General features: G+C 42.1%; 1 protein-coding gene across 1 annotated transcript in view; it reads left to right on the forward strand.

The window, feature by feature from the left end:
• The first annotated feature begins 11300 nt into the window (after positions 1 to 11300).
• The window catches only part of LOC109866861 (laminin subunit beta-1), a 31406-nt gene continuing 18517 nt past the window's right edge, over positions 11301 to 24189 (forward strand). The window contains exons 1-11 of the mRNA XM_020455739.2: positions 11301 to 11482; positions 12040 to 12212; positions 14346 to 14487; positions 16042 to 16115; positions 17499 to 17687; positions 17828 to 17891; positions 18091 to 18293; positions 21230 to 21350; positions 21565 to 21753; positions 22824 to 23000; positions 23113 to 23225. Coding sequence (XP_020311328.1) covers positions 11452 to 11482; positions 12040 to 12212; positions 14346 to 14487; positions 16042 to 16115; positions 17499 to 17687; positions 17828 to 17891; positions 18091 to 18293; positions 21230 to 21350; positions 21565 to 21753; positions 22824 to 23000; positions 23113 to 23225 — 1476 coding nt within the window. The 5' untranslated portion in view covers positions 11301 to 11451. The remainder of the gene's footprint in view (positions 11483 to 12039; positions 12213 to 14345; positions 14488 to 16041; positions 16116 to 17498; positions 17688 to 17827; positions 17892 to 18090; positions 18294 to 21229; positions 21351 to 21564; positions 21754 to 22823; positions 23001 to 23112; positions 23226 to 24189) is intronic.

Consider the following 24189-nt stretch of genomic DNA (forward strand, 5'->3'; position numbering starts at 1 on the left):
CTAGTCGGAAGACTTCCAGTTTGGTGTGGCGCCATTTCCGTTCCAATTTTCTGGAAGCTTGCTTCAGAGCTCGGGTATTTTCTGTATATCAGGGAGCTAGTTTCTTATGAGAAATGTTTTTAGTTTTTAGGGGTGCAACTGCATCCAGGGTATTGCGCAAGGTTAAATTGAGTTCCTCAGTTAGGTGGTTAACTGAAGATTTTTGTCCTCTGGCGTCCTTGGGTAGACAGAGGGAATCTGGAAGGACATCAGGGAATCTTTGTGTTGTCTGTGAATTTATAGCACGACTTTTGATGTTCCTTGGTTGGGGTCTGAGCAGATTATTTGTTGCAATTGCAAACGTAATAAAATGGTGGTCCGATAGTCCAGGATTATGAGGAAAAACATTAAGATCCACAACATTTATTCCATGAGACAAAACTAGGTCCAGCGTATGACTGTGACAGTGAGTGGGTCCAGAGACATGTTGGACAAAACCCACTGAGTCGATGATGGCTCCGAAAGCCTTTTGGAGTGGGTCTGTGGACTTTTCCATGTGAATATTAAAGTCACCAAAGAATAGAATATTATCTGCTATGACTACAAGGTCCGATAGGAATTCAGGGAACTCAGTGAGGAACGCTGTATATGGCCCAGGAGGCCTGTAAACAGTAGCTATAAAAAGTGATTGAGTAGGCTGCATAGATTTCATGACTAGAAGCTCAAAAGACGAAAACGTCATTTTTATTTTTGTAAATTGAAATTTGCTATCGTAATTCTTAGCAACACCTCCGCCTTCGCGGGATGCACGGGGGATATGGTCACTAGTGTAGCCAGGAGGTGAGGCCTCATTTAACACAGTAAATTCATCAGGCTTAAGCCATGTTTCAGTCAGGCCAATCACATCAAGATTATGATCAGTGATTAGTTCATTGACTATAATTGCCTTTGAAGTAAGGGATCTAACATTAAGTAGCCCTATTTTGAGATGTGAGGTATCATGATCTCTTTCAATAATGACAGGAATGGAGGTGGTCTTTATCCTAGTGAGATTGCTAAGGCGAACACCGCCATGTTTAGTTTTGCCCAACCTAGGTCGAGGCACAGACACGGTCTCAATGGTGATAGCTGAGCTGACTACACTGACTGTGCTAGTGGCAGACTCCACTATGCTGGCAGGCTCGCTAACAGCCTGCTGCCTGGCCTGCACCCTATTTCATTGTGGAGCTAGAGGAGTTAGAGCCCTGTCTATGTTGGAAGATAAGATGAGAGCACCCCTCCAGCTAGGATGGAGTCCGTCACTCCTCAGCAGGTCAGGCTTGGTCCTGTTTGTGGGTGAGTCCCAGAAAGAGGGCCAATTATCTACAAATTCTATCTTTTGGGAGGGGCAGAAAACAGAAAACAGAACACAAAGGAGGTACGTTGTGTGTGTCCACTTACTAACCACTACTCGCCAACCAGCAACCACTAACCACCACTAACTACTCACCAGCCGCTGACCACTACTCACTACTCATCAACCACTGACCACTACTAACTACTCACCAACCAGCAAACATTGACCCAAATGATCTACTCACAACCAGCAACCACTGACCCCAAATAACTACTCACCAACCACTGACCACTACTAACTACTCAACAACCAGCAACCACTGACCACTACTAACTACTCACCAACCACTGAACACTACTAACTACTCACCAACCTCTGACCACTGACCACTTCTAACTACTCACCAACCTCTGACCACTACTAACTACTAACTACTCACCAGCCACTGACCTCTTCTTCCAACTTACTTATTTTCAATCTCACCTTGGTACTAAGTGGTGAGTATAAAACAAAGTTTTTTAAACTTGTTATTTGCCAGGAGCTCGAAAAGGTGACAGCTCTGTTTGATAAGCTAAAGGCGGGGAACACAAACCAGGACAGCAATTCAATTCAAGGTCATCAAATACCTAAAGAATATTACTATGGAGGCAGAGAAAATCACAAAATTCCTTCAAGATAAGATTCAACAAATTTGGTGGTAAGCCTCAAGACCTAGAAGGGGCAATCTAAAATTGGTACAATTGGTACATACTTAAAACTTTTAGATGACTGATTAATTCTTGAAGAGTATAACATATAAATGCCTCATGAGCTTAATTCAACTGTCGTACCGTATCATATCTGAAAAGGTAAGCTTGTTTGTAAACAATGTAATGTTAACAAACGTCTAGCCTTAAAACATGGTTAAAAATTGCATTTTGATCACATGGATGGTCAGTCATTCCATCCATTGCTCTGCCTATGAATTTTGAGTGTAGTTATATTTCTCCAGCCACATCCCTCAACTGTTTACCAAAACAGTAGTGGGGTGACTGCTTTTGCTTTAATGCTGTTTGAACAGCAGATTTCCCCCTTTTAAACAGAGGTGTCCAACTCCTTTCCTGGAGAGCCACTTGGTGTGCAGCATTTTATTCCACCCCAGCAGTAACAAACGTTTTAAAGGATCCTCTAATCACTGTCTTCATTTTCTCTTTGTCTTTGTTGTTTCGGACTTGGAGAAACAGATCCAAGACTTCATCAACAACAAAGAGGACAAAGCCATGGAGGTTGCCATGTTGTCGGAGATGGTGGAATCCCTCCGAAGGGAGATTGCCTCCCGTGTGGATGGGTACATTAACAGTACCTCCTAATACCCTAGGTGGATCAAGAGAGGAGGATTCAGGGTTCTATCTTCAAGACGGTATACAGGGTCACAGACTTCTAGCACTTATTATAATGCTGACTTTACACATTCATAAGCATGTCATTGCAGATGCCATAGGCAGCACTAACAACGTTTTATAATGCCTGTGTAATAATTATCATCAACTCTGTCAGTTCAAGAGATTTAAATGACTTTCATACATAGATCAAAGATATGTGTAATGGAATTGACCCTAAACTGTGACCAGTAGTAGTCAAATAAGTTAATTGCTATAATAATTATCTGATCTTGCGTGTGCCAAATGGCATGGATATATATTATTTTTATACATTAAACTTTTATTTAGTTTATTCTGTTAATTTACTGTTTATATTTACATGCTCAAAATGGTCTGTGTCTGGAACCTGTTCCTACTCTGATGTCATGTCAAAGATAGGTTCTCTCAGGTTCTAGGTTGTATTGTGTAAAAGGAATTTCCTCACATACTGTTCATTGCACCCTACCCTTTCCTCTCCACCTCGAGTTTTGCAACTGAATTTAATAGTGTAGTTCTCCTAATTATCCACGTGGGGGCATGTGGTGATCATAAAACTGACAGTTGAGAGAGTTGTGATGGTATTATTACGTTTCAAGCTGACCTAATTATCTGCTTACATGATCTTTGATGTTAAAAAAGGGAAAGATTTTATTCCTACTGTTTTCAGGTTTCAAGTTATTCTACCTCTAACTTTTTTTCTTTTCAATTTCTAACCTGGTTTCTGGTGGAAGTAGATCTCTTTGTAAGATTTGACTGATATTTTGTGAAACTGTATACTGAATTGGCCTGATCTATACAGAGCTTGTTGACAGCCTGAAACAATGTTTCCCCCCAGCCTAGCTGGGGATGTGATGATATTTAACACACTATCAGGTTTGGAATGGGTCCCTGCTGAGTTTGGAATGTAGCCATTTTTCACAACGGAATGTTCTCTCTCTCATTTAATGCACATTGCCCATTTTTTTACTTGTAAAATCCTAGAGTTCTGTTGCTTTAATAAGCTCCAGCATACACTTTCTCTCCTGCTCACTCTCTCAATTTCAAGGGCTTTATTGACATGGGAAACATGTTTACATTGCCAAAGCAAGTGAAATAAAAAAATGTACAGTAAACATTACACGCACAAAAGTTCCAAAATAAAGACACATTGTCACATGTCTATATACAGTATTGTAATGATGTGCAAATAGTTAAAGTACAAAAGGGAAAATAAATAAACAAATATAGTTTGTATTCACAATGATGTTTGTTCTTCACTGGTTGCCCTTTTCTTGTGGCAACAGGTCACAAATCTTGCTGCTGTGATTGCACAATGTGGTATTTCACCCAATAGATATGGGCGTTTATCAAAATTGGATTTGTTTTCAAATTCTTTGTGGGTCTGTGTAATCTGAGGGAAATATGTGTGTAAAAGCTGTTGGTGGAAGAAGGTGAGGACCAAAGCACAGCGTGGTACGTGTTCATGTTTGTTCGACACTGAACACTAAATACAAAAATAACAGAGGGAATAACCGAAACAGTCCTGAAAGGTGAAAAACACTAAACAGAAATCAACTACCCACAAAACCCCTGTGGGGAAAAGCTACCTAAGTATGGTTCTCAATCAGAGACAACGATAGACAGCTGCCTCTGATTGAGAACCACACCGGCCAAACAACAAAGAAATACAAAACATAGAAAACATAGTATGCCCACCCTAGTCACACCCTGGCCTAACCAAAATAGAGAATAAAAGCCTCTCTATGGCCAGGGCGTGACAATGTGTCTCTAATATGGTCATACATTTGGCAGGATGTTAGGAAGAGCAGCTCAGTTTCCATTTTGTTGGCAGTGTGCACATAGCCTGTCTTCTCTTGAGAGCCAGGTCTGCCTTTGGCAGCCTTTCTCAATAGCAAGGCTATTCTCACTGTGTCTGTACATAGTCAAAGCTTTCCTTAAGTTTGGGTCAGTCACAGGGGTCAGTTATTCTGCCACTGTGTAGTCTCTATATAGGGCCAAATAGCATTCTAGTTCACACCTTGTTTTGTAAATTCTTTCCAATGTGTCAATGAATTATCTTTCATTTTCAAATGATTTGGTTGGGTCTAATTGTGTTGCTGTCCTGGAGAAATTAACCTGGAGAAGAGCCCCCTTAGTAAGCTGGTCCTGGGGCTCTTTTCACAAACACAAACAGACCCGACAGAGCCCCAGGACCAGCTTACTAAGGGGGCTCTTCTCCAGGTTAATTTCTCCGTATTTGATGGCTTTGTTGTGGAAGGTTTGGGAATTGATTCCTTTTAGATGGAGGTAGAATTTAACAGCTCTTTTCTGGATTTTGATAAATAGCAGGTATCGGCCTAATTCTGCTCTGCATGCATTATTTTGTGATTTACGTTGTACACGGGATATTAATGCAGAATTCTGCATGCAGACTCAATTTGGTGTTTGTCCCATTTTGTGAATTATTGGTTTATAAGCAGACCCCAGACCTCACAACCATAAAAGGGATTGGGTTCTAAAACTGATTCAAGTATTTTTTGCCAAATCCTAAATGGTATGAATTGTATGTTCCTTTTGATGGAATACAAGGCCCTTCTTGCCTTGTCTCTCAGATTGTTCACAGCTTTGTGTAAGTGACCTGTGGCGCGGATGTTTAGGCCGAGGTATGTATCGTTTTTTTGTGTGCTCTACGGCAACGGTGTCAAAGTTGTATTCATGGTCCTGGCAACTGGACCTTTTTTGGAACACTATTATTTTTTGTCTTACTGAGATTTACTGTCACGCCCCAGGTCTGGCAGAATCTGTGCAGAAGATCTAGGTGCTGCTGTAGGCCCCCCTTGGTTGGGGAATGAAGCACCAGATCATCAGTAGACATTTGACTTCAGATTTTTGTAGGGTGAGGCTTGGTGCTGCAGACTGTTCTAGTGCCCTTGCCAAGTCGTTGATATGTCCAGTGCATATGTACAAGTCCCCAACAAATGTACACACCTACTCATTCCAGGATTTTTCTTTCGTTTTTCAATTTTCTACATTGTAGAATAATAGTGAAGATCATCAAAACTTTTAAATAACACATATGGAACCATGTGGTAGCCAAAAACGTGTTAAAGAAATCAAAATAGATTTTATATTTGAGATTCTTCAAAGTAGCCACCCATTGCCTTGATGACAGCGTTGCACACTCTTGGCATTCTCTCAACCAGCTTCATGAGGTAGTCACCTGGAGTGCATTACAATTAACAGGTGTGCCTTGTTAAAAGTTAAGTTGTCGAAATTCTATCCTTCTTAATGCATTTGAGCCAATCAGTTGTGTTGTGACAAGGTAGGGGTGGTATCCAGAAGATAGCCCTATTTGGTAAAAGACCAAAATCCATATTATGGCAAGAACAGCTCAAATAAGCAAAAGGAAACGACAGTCCATAATTATTTTAAGTCATGAAGGTCAGTCAATACGGAGCATTTCAAGAACTTTGAAAGTTTCTTCAAGTGCAGTCGCAAAATCCATCAAGCGCTATGATGAAACTGGCTCTCATGTGGACCACCACAGGAAAGGAAGACCCAGAGTTACCTCTGCTGCAGAGGATACGTTCATTAGAGTTATCAGCCTCAGAAATTGCAGCCCAAATAAATGCTTCACAGACTTCAAGTAACAGACACATCTCAACATCAATGGTCGAATTGCTGCAAAGAAACCACTACTAAAGGACACGAATAACAAAAAGACACTTGCTTGGGTCAAGAAACACAAGCAATGGACATGAGACCAGCAGAAATCTGTCCTTTGGTCTGATGAGTCCAAATTTGAGATTTTTGGTTCCAAACGCCTTGTCTTTGAGACAGAGTAGGTGAATGGATGATCCCGCATGTGTGGTTCCCACTGTGAAGCATGTAGGGGGAGGTGTGTGTAATGGCTGTCGTCTGTGGAAGAAGGAGAGGACCAAAGCGCAGCGTGGTTAAAGTTCATATTTTTAATAAGAAACTGAACACTTCAAAACTACAAAACAACAAAGTGACAACCGAAACAGTTCTATCTGGTGAAGACACACAAAGACTGAAAATAACCACCCACAAAACACAAAGGAATACAGGCTACCTAAATATGGTTCTCAATCAGGGACAACGATAGACAGCTGCCTCTGATTGAGAACCATATCAGGCCAAACACAGAAATAGAAATATAGAAAAACGAACATAGACTGCCCAACTCACGCCCTGACCATACTAAATAACGACAAAACAAAGGAATAAAGGTCCGAACGTGACAGTACCCCCCCCCCAAAGGTGTGGACGCCGGCCGCAAAACCTGAACCTATAGGGGAGGGTCTGGGTGGGCGTCTGTCCGCGGTGGCGGCTCTGGCACGGCATGTGGATCCTGGACAGGCGGGAGAGGCGGCAGCTCCTGGCTGGCTGACGGCTCTGGCAGCTCCTGGCTGGCTGACATCTCTGGCGGCTCCTGGCTGGCTGGCGGCTCTGGAGGCTCCTGGCTGGCTGGCGGCTCTGGTGGGTCAGGACAGACTGGCTGCTCTGGCGGCTCAGGACAGACTGGCGGCTCAGGACAGACTGGCGGCTCTGGCGGCTCAGGACAGACTGGCGGCTCTGGCGGCTCAGGACAGACGGGAGACTCTAGCGGCTCAGGACAGACGGGACACTCTGGCGGCTCAGGACAGACGGGACACTCTGGCGGCTCAGGACAGACGGGAGACTCTGGCGGCTCAGGACAGACGGCAGACTCTGGCGGCTCAGGACAGAATGAAGACTCTGACAGCGCTGGGCAGGAGGAAGACTCTGGCAGCGCTGGACAGGTGGGAGCACCTGTAGGGAGAAGATTGAGAGACAGTCTGGTGCGGGGGGCTGCCACCGGAGGGCTGGTGCGTGAAGGTGGCACCGGATAGACTGGACCATGCAGGCGCACTGGAACTCTTGAGCCCAACCTTACCTGGTTGAATGCTCCCCGTAGCCAGGCCAGTGAGGCGAGGTGGAATAGCCCGCACTGGGCTGTGCTGGCGAACCGGGGACACCATGCGTAAGGCTGGTGCCATGTACGCCGGCCCGAGGAGACGCACTGGAGACCAGATGCGTAGAGCCGGCTTCATGGCACCTGGCTCGATGCCCACTCTAGCCCGGCCGATACGAGGAGCTGGAATGTTCCCCACCAGGCTATGCACATGCACCGGGGACACCATGCGCTCCACCGCATAACACGGTGCCTGCCCGGTCCCTCTCGCTCTCCGGTAAGCACGGGAAGTTGGCGCAGGTCTCCTCCACTCCCCGTGTTCCACCCCCCAATACATTTTTGGGGCTGCCTCTCGGACTTCCTTGCCAGCCGTGTTCCAACGATAGACAGCTGCCTCTGATTGAGAACCATATCAGGCCAAACACAGAAATAGAAAATATAGAAAAACGAACATAGACTGCCCACCCCAACTCACACCCTGACCATACTAAAAAAAGACAAAACAAAGGAATAAAGGTCAGAACGTGACAGTGTGATGGTGTGGGGGTGCTTTGCTGGTGACACTTTCAATGATTTATTTAGAGTTCAATGCTACCACAGCATTCTACAGCAATATGCTGCAGAAGAAAAACCCTTGAATGAGTTGGTGTGTCCAAACTTTTGACTGGTATTGTATGTTGAAGGGGGTGGGGCTTAAGCTGCATCCCTATCTCACCTCCCGGCTCTGTGGAATGAAATCTGTGTTTTTTTTTGCCAATTTTAACTGCACACTTGTTGTTTGTGTACATGGATTTCATGTCTTATGTTTTTCTCCCAACACCGCTTTCCATCAATTTGCATAGCAGACCCTCATGTCAAATTGAGTCGAGAGCTTTTTTGAAATCATGAGCATGAGAAGACTTTGCCTTCGTTTTGGTTTGTTTGTTTGTCAATTATGGTGCATAGGTTGAATACATGGTCTGTCGTACTGTAATTTGGTAAAAAGCCAATTTGACATTTGACATTTGCTCATTACACTAAGGAAATGTATGAGTCTGCTTTTAATGATAATGCATAGGATTTTCCCAAGGTTGCTGTTGATGCATATCCCACGTTAGTTATTGGGGTCAAAATTGTCTCCACTTTTGTGGATTGGGCTGATCAGTCCTTGGTTCCAAATATTGGGGAAGATGCCAGAGGATGATGTTAAAGTGTTTTTGGTCAATTGGAATTCATGGTCTGTATATTTTATCATTTAATTTAGGATACCATCAACCCCACAGGCCTTTTTGGGTTGGAGGGTTTGTATTTTGTCCTGTAGTTCATCAAATCAAATTCAAATCACATTTTATTTGCCACATACACATGGATAGCAGATGTTAATGCGAGTTTAGCTAAATGCTTGTGCTTATAGTTCTTGTGCTTATAGATCTGACAGCTTTGATGCACTTGTACTGACCTCGCCTTCTGGATGGTAGCGGTGTGAAGAGGCAGTGGCTCAGGTGGTTGATGTCCTTGATGATCATTCAATGTTATTGATGTTATTAACATCAACCGTGAAGAGGCTACTCCGGGATGCTGGCCTTCTAGGCAGAGTTCCTCTGTCCAGTGTCTGTGTTCTTTTGGCCATCTTAATATTTTATTTTTATTGGCCAGTCTGAGATATCCCGGAGTCACCTCTTCACTGTTGACGTTAAGGCTGGTGTTTTGCAGGGACCATTTAATGTAGCTGCTAGTTGAGGACTTGTGAGGTGCCTGTTTCTCAAACTCTGCTCTTTTTATTCTGGTTAGAGACCGTTTGTGCTGTTCTGTGAAGGGAGAAGTGCACGGCGTTGTACGAGATCTTCAGTTTCTTGGCAATTTCGAACTCACAAATGCTGATGCTCCAGATACTCAACTAGTTTTAAGAAGGCCAGTTTTACTGCTTCTTTAATTCACCCAGCAGTTTTCAGCTGTGCTAACATAATTGCAAAAGTGTTTTCTAATGATCAATTAGCCTTTTAAAATTATAAACTTGGATTAGCTAACACAACGTGTCATTGGAATACAGGAGTGATGGTTGCTGATAATGGGCCTCTGTACGCCTATGTAGATATTCCATTAAATATCAGCCATTTCCAGCTACAATAGTCATTTACAACATTAACAAGGTCTACACTGTATTTCTGATCAATTTGATGTCATTTTAATGGACATAAAATGTGCTTTTCTTTCAAAAACAAGGACATTTCTAAGTGAGCCCAAACTTTGGAATGGTAGTGTATGTTGTAAATATATGGATATACATGTAGATTGAACAATTTCCAGGTCTATTGTTTGCTCTAACCCTATAGTGACTCTTGGGGTTGAGTTCCATCTCATACCCCCCAGGGGAGAGTTAGCCCACTCACCCCTGAGAATGTGTCTTAGACTGGGGTCTGCATTCCCTCCCTGCCCCCTGGTCATGTTTTTAGACGTGAGGAATTCACAGACCACTAATGGCTCTACCTAATTGCAGGTTGCCACTGATCCACTGCATTGAAGATTAGAGGAAATATCAGCAGTGATGCAGCTAATTACAGAAGAGGGAGCTATTATTTGAGAACCTTTTTTAACCTTTGTGGTTTTTGGTGGCATTTTTCTGTTCTTGAATGGACAGATTGTAGTATTTTTTGTGTGTTGGTTGTATTCGTTCAGAATGAGATTGTGATGCCACTGTATTAGTCTAATTTAATGAAGACTTTATTTTAGCAAGTGAGACCACTTTTCTGTATTTTAGGACTAGTCATTTGTCCCTGGACGGAGCCTAAATTTGGGTGTTATTTTCAGCAGTAAACCAAGGAATGGTTCATGAATACCACAAGTAATGTCTTTCTTTCTTCAATATTCTCAGTGACTGTGAACATAGTCTAGTTTCTCAGACTCAAAAAGCTCGTTGATTCTGTTTCTACAGTCCCCCTCTTTGCCATTTCAAAGATAATTGAATTAGAACTGTCACCCTGTTTCTCCTCCAGCTATGGTTGGATCTGGTACTGACAGATACACAGACACACAGACACACAGACACACAGACACAGACACACACACACACACACACACACACACACACACACACACACACACACACACACACACACACACACACACACACACACACACACACACACACACACACACACACACACACACCCAGACACCCTGTGACACATAATTAAGGTTGTAGGTGATAGTTTAGTCTTTGGTAATCTGTCATTATCAACAACTGTACAGGAAAGTTTGAAGCTCTTAACCTAATTTCTCTTCAGTACAGTAAATTAGTAGTATGGCTTAAGTACCTATATATTCCCAGCTTTACCTGAGCCTAGGGACATAATAGCGCAGCTTCCTGCCTTAGTGGAGGAATGTCCTTTGTTCTAGATGAGTAGGTCTAGGTGGGGGTTGGTATCTGAGAGAGAAGACATTTACAATCCTATTAGATGTGTAAGTTTGAACTTTCTCTCAATGTGAACATAATGAGAACCTGTCAACATGATCCTTCTGCTCCAAATGATCTGCCACATTTCAGATAGCCCGCAGGTAATGATTTATCTATTATGTAATTGGTCGTCAAGCTATACAAGTTAGTTGATGAACATTTGTAGCTGCTGGTTATAGGACTTCACTGGATTTATCGAATAGAGGCTTTGGCGAGTTATACCCTGTGCGCATGCTTGAGGCGAGGGGGACAGAAAAATGACTCATTTTCTCAGTGGTGATTTGAGGAGTAGCGGGACAAGAAACGCGTGAGGGCAAAACCCTACCATAAGGAACCACACACAGTCTCACGGAGAGGAAGCACACCAAACATGTTGATAATTCAAATTGCGACCCTGCTATGTAAGTTTATTATTTGTATCATTTTGAAATGTTTTCTGTAGAACGCATGTCCAACATTGAGTCAACTGAAATTGCATAATGATAAACGTTGCATGTAGCCTAATGAAGAAATACAGTTAAGCATATTTAAATGGATATTAGTTCTACAAGTTTAAATAGTTAACGTTTCGTAGGCTAATTTCATTCATCATATGTGGAATTGTTTGTATTTTTTGTTTGACTATGACACATATTGTTCTTGTTATAAACTCGGAATGAAACAATTAAAGAACATGTGGCATGAATATAAATCAAAAACCCATTGAATGGAAGGTTTATATCCTGTTTTTCAGATTGTGTTTTCGACTAAAACGTACATTTTTATTATGGAGTTTTAAAAGTTTTATGAACAGGGAGACCAAAGCTCTGAGCACTTTTCGTTAGTATTTTATTCTAATACTCCGGCTATTTTATCTAATAGCCCACTTGTCTTCGACATTTTTGTACAATAAAACGTCACTCCACAACCTGTATTGAATAAATCCCATTGTTCAATATTTTTCCTCTTCTTTGTGTAGCCGCAGGGGCGTGCGTCCTTGCCCAGGTACCGGAGTTCAGCGATGTGTGCACAGAGGGGAGCTGCTACCCCGCCACGGGAGACCTTCTCATCGGCAGAGCCCACCAACTCTCCTCCAACTCCACATGCGGCCTCCACCGGCCCGAGCCGTTCTGTATCGTCAGTCATTTACAGGTAAATGCTTCTGGCACAAGTACAGAGACTATTTGGACTAGGCCCCAGTTGTTATTATAGGCCTATATACTTCATTAACTATCACACAAATATTGTTATGCCAAGTTGACAACAGTTCAATCAATAGGATTCGTTATTATTTCAATGGCTCGAGCGCGTAAAAGTAGCGATATTCAATATTCACGAAAAGCAAGCTCTGATTTGTTGTGCCTCTGGGCATCATTTTGAGTCTCTCATTCATGCCTGTAGTAGCGAGGGAGATAAGCAATACATAGATATGCTCCATAATAAAGCATTCCTGTAATTGCTAACCTAAGGGTGTTTGCTCTTGGAAATGGGAAAGATTGTTTTGACCTTGTGAAAATTTGTGTTGAGAATAAATTGGTGCTATATTCATTGTCTTGCATGCCTGGAGGGGGATTCCTTTCCTAAGTCATCTAGGCTACTACTAAACAAAGTGCAATGAGGCACAAAACAGGCTATGTGGCTAACTCAAAATTAAACATTAATTACAGTATAACATATTAAATGACAACATTGTTTCATTTCCTCAGTAAGTAAAGCTCCCCTAATTATTTTAATGGGGAATAAATGCATGCTCAAAATGAAAATTATCTTGCAGTGGGCAATGTGGCGTTCAGATTTCATAATAACTACTGCAAGGTTTACAGTCAATCTCTTGTCTGTTGGGGGTGGAATATATAAATGGGATATATTCCAAATATCCCTTGGGCTTTTATTGTCAATACAAGGACTTCCTTTCACATATTTTTTCTTAAACTCCTGCTTTCTCAATATGAGCGTAGGAGTGGGAAAGATGTTTAGGATTTGGGAAGGATTGGTTTAGGAGTTGCACGACCCTCTGAGTTGCCTAGACTGCTTCCTGGATCACACAATCATTCTAGAAGCATTATTGAGGTTCAGAACAACAATGACTTGGACATGTCTGTGCCAGCAGCTTGGATGCATGGGGGCTCGTTGTATTGGCACAGACATTCCATGGTTAGAGATATCCAAACCATCAAACAACCATCACTTTAGGAGCCAACATCAAATACTTTTGCCGTGCACTTACATTAAACTAAATGGTTGCCTTGCTTTAGGCATCATCCTATTTGATCAGTATCCACCTAAATCAAATGTACTAGAAATGGCTGATTCTTGTTCTCCACCACCTTAATTGTAGAGTATTTGTGAACACTTCTATGATGTGTTGAGCATATTTTTAAAGCAGGGGTGTCACATTCATTTAATAGAGGGCCTAGTGTCAGCAGGTTTTTGTTTTTTTCCTTTCAATTAAGCCCTAGACAACCAGGTGTGGGAAGTTCCTTACTAATCAGTGACCTTAATTCATCCCTCAAGTACAAGGTAGGACTGAAAACCCACAGGCACACTCGGCTTGATACTTGTGATTTAAAGTATGATATGCCCTGAGCATGCAAAGAATTTAAGATGGAAATCTATTATAATTAAATTAATTACATTTATGTCACCACTGAAGGAGAGAGAAACCAGATCGTGTCAGTGAAAGACGTGATCCAACAGGGTTACATTTCTTATCAAACACATATCGGTGCTGGAATTCAAACAAATGTGTGTGGCTGTGGACACACTGTTCTGTTGCATGGTCTGGATGTATAGAAGGTTTACAATCTTGTAAAGTTGTTTTCTTGTCAAGTGGTGAAAAGATCTGGAAATCCAGATGGTGCTGAATTTGAACCCTTGAGCATGTGTATACACACACACACACACACACACACACACACACACACACACACACACACACACACACACACATGCACACACACTGTCTGTTTTCTGAACATCTGGTGGCCAAATGAAACCTGCATTGTCAGCAGCCTAAGGTAAGCCTTCACTGATGAGTGAGACCAGGGCAAGACAGACTCCTAATTTTAAAGTAGTTATTAAGGCCCTATTTAGCTCAATCACTTATTTCAGCATCTATATCTGCTCTTGATAAAATACCCAATTTCAAGGAATTCTGTATGAATGGGCTCTTCAAAGATGTTCATTATCTGGACCCTCGCCTGATTTGGAGAAATCGGCTTGGCATCCCAAGAATCCCACTGACATTTTTATCTCTCTTTCCCCCAATCTTCACGGTCTCTTCAGGAAGAGAAGAAATGCTTTGTGTGTGACTCCACCGACGTCTATGTCAAAAGCATAGTTAACGCCACCACCGGCCACCGGGTGGAGAATGTCGTGACCACATTCGCCCCCAACCGCCTGAAAACCTGGTGGCAGTCAGAGAATGGTGAGTTCTCGTGAGGAAAAAATGGTGGATAGCTAGTAGGTAGATGAGTTCAATTAAAGGCGACTCTGTCTTCTTTCCCCCCTCAGTATATTTTCACCCTCCAATCCCTTACCTAACCCCTTTAATCAATGTGAGGGGAGACATCAAAGAGAAAGCAGCAATGGCTGATTTAGATGATGACCAGTTTATAAACTTTGGAATGACAGGATTAACCCTTAGGGAATGATTACCTAGGTGGCTGTTAGATGAGGCGGGGTTACACTCCAAACAAATGACAAAACATGTGCAAAACATTTTTTTGCTGGCGCATGTCTCTGGGCCACGGTTTGCCTGGGAGAGTGTCCCTCGGAAAGAACAAGTTGAAGACCCCTGGTTTTGAAGCATTGTTAATGATTATTAGGAGGCCAAAAGCATTGAAATTGTCCACAACTTAGATACAAATTCAGCTATCCCAAGTGCATCTTGCCTTGAAGAGTTAACTCACAAAAAAGTGCTGGAAGGATATAAGATTCAGAAAGTAATCTGATAGGAGTTAGGGGAGGTTTGGCCGAGGAGAAAGCGGTGGGAATATTTCTCCGGAAGAACAGGAAGGAGGTTAATACTCACTAGTGGAGCGGCCAACTACACAGATGGGCCTGGCAAAAGAGACAGGGAATTTTCATTCATAATCCAGACATTACTGTACTAGATCCACTCTATTACAACACTGTCCCAGTAGGCCCCAGCTCAAAGCACAACCCTCTTACTAGCTTTTCCAACTGTCTTCTCCTCAAAAGCTGTGCAAGACCATTGCCCAAGAACACACAGATCCTACTACATTTGTTTTGTTGAGTTGTATTTTGTTTGTTTTGTTTTTAAAGCGACTTTGAGATTCTACTTGTAATGAAATGCGCTATATAAAATACATGTATTATTATTATTACAATTATAATTATTATAAGCACAGGTGAGGTTCCCCTAAAACGAATGTAAAACTGACACTCAATAGTCCCATTCTACAATATAAGAAAATAATAGTTTCACTAAAGAAATAGATATATTTGAAATGGTTAAGTTGTTATTTGCTGCTTAAACTACCCAGCAGCTATGCGTAAAACCCACGGCCCCATTTTGTGGCAAAGAAGAATGTCAGGAATCAGAAGGGCAGCCATGAGCTTTATATCATAGAACAGAACCAAACATGAAAATACTATGAAGGGAGAGGTGAAGAGTTAATGTTAATGTTTTTTGGTCCAGAAGATGCACTGTGAAGAGTGGATGCACTGTGAAGTGTCATGTATAGTTAACCATTCCAGCTTGTGTTATGCTTGGCTCAATTGGAAACCTGTATGTACACTCATGTTTATGTTTCTGTCTCTCCTTCCGCTCTCCACCCTCTCTGACTTCATCGCGTTTTTAAATTCTATCCTTCCCTTGCCGTTTGACCCTCTATTTTTTCTCTGTCCGCTCTATCTCTCCCTCCCTTTCAACATTTTTTGGCCACCTATTTTTTCTCTTTCCCCCTGTCCTTTCCGTCCTTGTCTCTTTCCCCCCGCTTCTTCCTTCTTTCCCCAGGTCTTGAGAAAGTGACCATCCAGCTGAACTTGGAGGCAGAGTTTCATTTCACCCACCTCATCATGACCTTCAAGGTAACCAATGGGGAGGCCGGATCAGAGGGCTCAATGTGGGGGAGCGTGGGTAGTGTGTAAGGGGATACTGGCTGGACCGTCTACTCTGCAGATTATCAGAAAGCTTGGCCTCGTGGGAGGTCTACCATACACACAAACACACACACACACACAGCTGTGTGAGCCTGAGGAATGGAGAACAGACCGCCCACCAGTCTGGGGTTGTTCGCTCCACACAGATCTGGCCTGTATCACTTTACTCACAATTGCAGCTCATTTATGCTGTGTAACAGGAATTTTGTAATACAGCCAATATTGAACTAAACTGTGACATCAATTTTGTGTGACATGAACAGCTGAAATAACCATTTGAGATTAATTTGAAGTTATGAATAAATGTACTGTGACAGACATACCCAATGGATAGCAGCTTATGATATGAAGGATGTGAAGAAACATATCTTATGTCCCTACTATCCATAGATATTTCAACATAAAGATGTTCCCGTAGTATAACCGAATTGACATTGTAATTATGGCATTATAGTATATAATCTTTTCCGATCAGTTCACACCTAATATTGATACTATGCATGGCAGTCTCTCTTGGCTAAGAGTTGAGGAAAGACTGACTGCATCACTTCTTGTTTTTATAAGAAACATTAATGTGTTGGAAATTCACTTGCATTATATAAGATGGAAGGGAGTTCCGTGCACTCATGGCTCTGTATAATACTGCATGTTTCCTTAAATGTGTTCTGGACCTGGGGACTGTGAAAAGACCCCTGGTGACATGTCTGGTGGGGTAAGTGTGTGTGTGTAAGTTGACTATGCAAACAATTTGGAATTTCCAACACATTAATGTTTCTTATAAAAACAAGAAGTGACGCAGTCTTGTCTTTCCTAAACTCAAAATTCCTGTTACACAGCATAAATGAGCTGCAAATGTGAGTAAAGTAATACAGGCCAGACCTGGTTTCAAAAAACAAATAAAGCAAAATCTCAAGGCACAAAGCCTCTCCCCCATGTGACCTACCTGTTGTGTGTATGTACTGACAGGTATGTGTAACTGTGTAACTGATAGATGCACACATTTACTACATGTTAATGTTTTTAAATGTATGTCAATTGTAAAGTATTTTGTCTGTAATGTCTTTTTCGTTATGTGTAGGACCCCAATAAGACTAGCCGTCGCCATTGACGTTGGGTAATGGGGATCCTAATAAATCCTAATACATTTCTCTCCTGGCTATGGTACTCACGTCATCTTTGATTGCAGAGGATGATGTACGTTTAGAAAAAGTGGGCCATTTTCCAGATCACTCATGGTCAAATTGCTGGTTGTAACCTCAGTGCATATGTATGTCACCAAGATGCATAAGTATGGTTTTTCCTCTATGACAGACCTTCCGGCCTGCTGCCATGGTGATTGAGCGGTCGGCCGACTTTGGGAAGAACTGGCAGGTGTACCGCTACTTCGCCTACGACTGTGAGTCAGCATTCCCTGCCATATCATCGGGGCCCATGCAGAAAGTGGATGACGTCATCTGCGATTCACATTACTCTGACATCGAACCATCGACAGAGGGAGAGGTGTGTGTTTTTTATGACTGAGTAATAACGAAGTAATAACTAATTACATTTGACACAATATTCTGGATGTATTGAGAGAAAAGAAGCCATTTGAACAAATAGTGTAATCCCACTGACCATAAACCCATCTGTCTCTGTAGGTCATCTTCCGAGTTTTGGATCCAGTTTTCCGTATTGAAGATCCCTACAGCCCCAGAATCCAAAGTAAGTTCCAGCTATAATATGTGTACTTAATGATTTATGTTTGCTAATAAGTTATTATTATTATCCTTCCCATTTTTGGACAAATACCAGCTATGTGTTGCTTATTAACCAACTATACTGTAACTGCAAAATAAATGTTTACACACAATGACCTCAGGGCTACAAGCTAATGGCTAACACATGTCTCTTTCTCCTTTAGACATGTTGAAGATCACCAACCTAAGGGTGAAGTTCACCAAGCTGCACACACTGGGAGACAACCTGTTGGACTCCCGCATGGAGATCAAGGAGAAGTACTACTACGCTGTCTACGACTTGGTGGTACGGGGTAACTGCTTCTGCTACGGACATGCCTCCGAGTGCGCGCCCGTCGATGGGGCTGGGGATGTTGTTGAGGGAATGGTGAGTTCTTGATGATAAGATTATCCTAGTTTTCATCACTTACTACATAGTCCCACAAACCCGCCATCACCCAGTTGATTGCCTGTTTTGCTTTCTGTAGTACACCAGGTCTCCTTAGGTCAGTGGCGGTCGGTGCCGTTTAAGATGAGAGAGGATGCACACTTTTTTAAGAGCATGGCTTTATTTCTATTACAGCATATTGGATGACTATCATTCATATTCCATTCACCCAGCTCAATGTAACATTGATAGGTTTAGGCTACTACATGATTCTCAAATTTTCCCTATACAGACCATGAGGTTGCTACAACCTAGCCTATGAATGACAGTTTACAGCGTAGGTACACAAGTCGAGAGAAACATTTTGAGTAATCAAGGTGACAGACAGTGACACATTCAATACTGCCTTGCATACGTTTGCCTGCCTCTAGCTCAGCTGTAACAAACTCCTTCCACGGAGGGCCAAGTGTCGGAGGGTTTTTAGTTTTTTCTTTCAATTAAGACCTAGACAACCAGGTGAGGGGAGTTCCCTACTAATTAGTGACCTTAATCAATCTATCAAGTACAAGGTTGGAGCAAAAACCCGCAGATATGGCCCTCTGTGGAATGATCTGGCTGATCTTGGATGTAATCATTAGTCCAACAGTTGCAAACAAGAGTTTCTATTCAGGTATGTTTATCCCTGTTTCGTTTAATTTACTTCTGTTTAAGAAAGGTTTTTCAGCACAATCGGCAGAATGAATACACACCTGATCACATGCAAACACAGTTCACTTTCAAAGCAGCCACATACAAACAGCATGATCAGTTTGGTCATTAATTCCTTCTCGCATCTAAGTGTGCTCCTCCTCTCATCTTTCCCTTTGCTTGTGGGCTTCAGTGCACAACAAATCAGCTGTCTGTGACCATGCGAAAAAACCTTTCCAAGCTAAATCTTCATATCATAACCACTACACACAGCCAACATTGTTGTCACCATATTAGCTAACATCAGTCAACATAGCTACTAGAACTAACACGTTAGTAATCCCGCTTCATGCAGTACAGTGTATAGTTAGCAAGCAGTTTAGCAGTTACACCAGTGGGCCCCAGGGGCAATAAATTAATCAAACCAAAAATCTTAACTTGACTTGGAAAAGTTTCAGTGTTGGATAGCCATAGCCAGCTAGCTAACATAGCATCCTTCACCATGTTAGTCGGTTGTTTGAGTAGGCTAAACTAGCTAGCAGCATTTTCTTGCTAAGTGAAAGAAATACAACTAAATATAGCTATCTCTCTCTCTCTCTTGCTTCTCTTTCAATTTTAAAGAAATTCATTTGTTCAAAACTGTTCAACTATTGTCTTTTTCTCTCTTTGAGTCATCTACTCACCACATTTTATGCACTGCAGTGCTAGCTAGCTGTAGCTTATGCTTTCAGTACTAGATTCATTCTCTGATCCTTTGATTGGTTGGACAACATGTCAGTTCATGCTGCAAGAGCTATGCTAGTTTGGAGGACGTTCTCCGGAAATTGTCATAATTACTGTGTAAGTCTATGGAAGGGGGTGAGAACCATGAACCTCGTAGGTTTTGTATTGAAGTCAATATACCCAGAGGAGGACGGAAACTAGCTGTCCTCCGGCTACACCATGGTGCTACCCTACAGAGTGCTGTTGAGGCTACTGTAGACCTTCATTGCAAAACAGTGTGTTTTAATAATTATTTTGGTGACATGAATATATTTAATATCGTTTTATCAAAAAAATTATAACTTAAAAAGAAATCACGATTCACGAAGTCTGTGCATTTACATGTGTTTGTCACTGTTTGAGAACAACTGAGTTTGTGTTTGTGAGAATGTGTTTCTCCATCTGTGTGTGCTTGGAAGACTGTGTGTGTGTATTTGTGGACAACGTGTCTGTGTGTGTACATGTTTGTCTGTCTGTGTATGCTAGGGAGAGAAAAGGCAGTGCACTTCCTGTTTAGTCTCTGCTATGGTCTGTTTACAGTCTGTGTCTGTCTGCAGCTAGGCTACTCTACCTCTTGTTCACTGTTATTATAAAGCCTATTCACCAAGAAATAGGAAAGTAACTCTATTAACTTTGGGGCAGCAGGTAGCCTAGTGGTTAGAGCATTGGGCCAGTAACTGAAAGGTTTCTAGATCGAATCTCCTAGCTGACAAAGCAAACATCTGTCGTTCTGCCCTTGAGCAAAGCAGTTACCCCACTGTTCCTAGGCCATCATTGTAATAAGAATTTGTTCTTAACTGACTTGCCTAGTTAAATAAAGGTTAAATAAATAAAACAAAACTTAAGATGAATCAAACTCTCTTATTCTTATCAAAGCCATTTTGCAGTGGTTGTCAAATTGATTCCCTTACATTACAATGTCTTAAAGACAAAACACCTTGCCTGAAGGTGCCTAACATAAAAACTACACAATCCTGTCATGAGTGACATAGTGCCTGTTATAACAGCTCAAGTCATGACACCAAATGCGTGGCACGTATCTGACATTTTGTTGAAGGTTTTAATATTGAATTGTTAGTTTGAGTTTGTCCATCTGTCAGCAAATTGGCATTTGTCCATTCAGTTTAATGCAGAACAGATGACAGCTAGTCAATACTGTAAACATGTCCTGCAGCCATCTGGAATAGGAATACCGCCTTTCGTCTGTAGTTTCCCTTTGCTTTTGCACTGATATCTCAGATGTAATTGACCATGATGGTCAAGGGGAGCACAGTCAAATAGCACTGAGACCTCAGTCTCTGCACAGTAGTTGATAGGTCCCTGAACTGCACTATTAAACCCTGAATATGGCCTGTGAAATCATTTTAAGGTGGATATCAATAAATCGTTCATGTACATGCACAGCAATGAGGTAATGGTTTATTCACTGCTTGTAAGTGCTTATTAATGCTAGTTTCTCACCTCTGTCTCTGTATGTTTTCCCTAAGGTCCATGGCCACTGTATGTGCAACCACAACACCATGGGGCTGAACTGTGAGAAGTGTCAGGACTTCTACCATGACCTGCCCTGGAGACCAGCCGAGGGACGCAATACCAACGCCTGTAAAAGTAAGCCACCTTAAGCTAACAAACTGTCTTAATAAAGAGTTCCCAAAGGGGAATATTATAGTTTGTGTCCCCTTTCAATTGATCACTTGTGATGACAGGCTGCAGTGTCTGCTCAGACCATTTACAACCATCCAACTGCCTTTTTATAAACACTGTGAATCAACATGTTGTCTTTGCCCCCCTCCCTTCCCCCAATCTGTCTCTCTCTCTGCAGAATGTAACTGTAACCAGCACTCAGACTCGTGTCACTTCGACATGGCAGTATACGTCTCCACGGGTAACGTGAGCGGTGGTGTGTGTAATGAGTGCCAGCACAACACTATGGGACACAACTGTGAACAGTGCAAACCCTTCTACTTCCAGCACCCAGAGAGGGACATCCGTCACCCCATTATCTGTGAACGTAGGTTGAACCTTGAACTTCAAACTCCAACCCCCTCTACTCTTCCACACCCCACCATCCAAACCCAGTCTTTCCTATCTCCATCCATCTTTCCATCTATCCATCCTGTTATTTTCTCCCCATTACTTCTCCACCTCTTACCCTCTACTGTTTTTCCACTCTTCCTCCCTCCATCTCTACACTTAACTCCTACTCCCCACTCTCCCTCATCTCATCCGTGACTCTGTCTGTCTCGCTTCAGAAATATATTTGTATATTTTCTCCTCCTCCCATCTGGCTCTTTGATCCTGCCTCTGGTCTGGATCTGAGAGGGAACACCTGGGTTTTTGAAGCTTTATCAGCCAAACCAGTGGTGTCTCCTTTTAACTCCAAACCACTGTAGGGTGGAGAGAGACCCATCTCATGTGTCACCTCCCCCCTAGGCTTTCATGGCTCTAGGTAGAAATTGACCTCAGGCCTCAGGGGATGCTGACCTCAGATTAGCATCTGGGAGAACTTCATCCTACTCTGCTTTGATGTGTGAATTATGGGCTTGTTAGGCTTTTCACACTTGTCTCACCAGTGTTTTGAGTCATTGTGTGAGAGAGAATGTCCATTCAAGTTTCAAGTGTTTTATTGTCACTTGCACAAGTAAAGTGAAATGTCTTTCTTGCTTGCTCTTTCCCGATAATGCTGTAACACCCTTTGTAAGCTTTTTTTCTCCCCTTTGGTATTCAGTTTGATATTATTGTTAGCCTGCAGGTAGCTACAGTAGCTACTAAATTCTTCAAGCAGATGTAAGAACATTTTTAAGGGATTTTCAAATAACCTTCAGAGATTACAATGTGTACCTTTCTTGAAGAGGATGTACTTTCCTTATGAAAGATCAAATACCTCCCATTGATACTGAGCTTGACCATTTCCTTTTGCTTGTTAAGTCTGACTTCCATTCCATGAATGTGGACTTCACCATTTTTTCTTCGTTAGCTAGTCACCATTACAGCTTTCTACTCCCCCAGTTCCACTCGCAATACTCAATTTGACATCATAATGCCTAACTCAATGTTCTTGATGTTTCCCCATCTCTGTAGCGTGTAACTGTGATCCGGTGGGCTCTCAAAACGGTGGGATCTGTGACAGGATGACTGATGTGTCGTCTGGACTGATCGCTGGCCAGTGTCGCTGCAAGCCCAATGTGGAGGGAGAGCAATGTGACCAGTGCAAACAGGCCCATTACGGCTTGGGAGACCACCTTCTGGGCTGCATGGGTAAAGACACACACACACACATTTACTCATGTGTTATTGGAGTCTGTAGCTTTTTCAAGCAGTAAGATGTCTACATTTTATTTGAATACCTATAAATAGTTGTTTTTCCCAGCCTGCACCTGTAATGCCCTGGGGACAGTTCCTGGAGGGAGCCCATGTGATACAGACTCGGGAGTCTGTTACTGCAAACGCCTGGTCACCGGGAGGGACTGTGACCAATGTATGGTAAGGAACCTTATTCTTCTGATTTACATACTTTGTACACAAGAGTCGCTAATCAAAGTCCACATTGCTGTCTGATGGACCAAAAGGTTAACGCTTTCACTCTGTGAGAGACAGTTGACTTATGATCTCATGGCATTTGACGTCACCAATGGCCACTAGTTACACATCTGCTACACACATCTGCTACATACACGGCTTCAGAAAGTTTTCACACCCCTTGACTTTTGTTGTGTTACAGCCTGAATGGAATATTTGTTGGAGTCACTGGCCTACACACAATAACCCATAATGTCATAGTGATGTTATGTTTTTCAACGTTATTAATATTATATATATTTTTTATATATACTTTTTTTTACAAATAAATTAAAATGAGAAATTGAAATTGAAATGTCTTGGTATTGGTCAATAGGTATTCATCCCCTTTGTTAAGGCAAACCTAAATATTTCAGGAGTGAAAATGTGCTTAACAAGTCACATAATAATTTGCATGGACTCTGTGTGCAATAATAGTGTTTAACATGATTTTTGAATGACTACCTCATCTCTGTACCCCACACATACAATTATCTGTAAGGTCCCTCATTCGAGCAGTGAATTTCAAACACAGATTCAACCACAAAGACCAGGGAGGTTTTTCAATGCCTGGCAAAGAAGGGCACTTATTGGTAGTTTGATATTTTTTTTTAAAGCAGACATTGAATATCACTTTGAGCATGGTGAAGTTATTAGAACACTTTGGATGGTGTATCAATACAGTCACTACAAAGATGCAGTCATCCTTCCTAACTCAGTTGCCGGAGAGGAAGGAAACCACTCAGAGGTTTCACCATCAGGCCAATGGTGACTTTAAAACAGTTACAGAGTTGAATGGCTGTGCTAGGAGAAAACTGAGGATGGATAAACAAAATTGTAGTTACTCCACAATACTAACTTAATTGAGAGATTCAAATGAAGGAAGCCT

The sequence above is a fragment of the Oncorhynchus kisutch genome, linkage group LG22 (genome assembly GCF_002021735.2).
Source record: "Oncorhynchus kisutch isolate 150728-3 linkage group LG22, Okis_V2, whole genome shotgun sequence".
In the NCBI taxonomy this organism is placed as follows: Eukaryota; Metazoa; Chordata; class Actinopteri; order Salmoniformes; family Salmonidae; genus Oncorhynchus; species Oncorhynchus kisutch.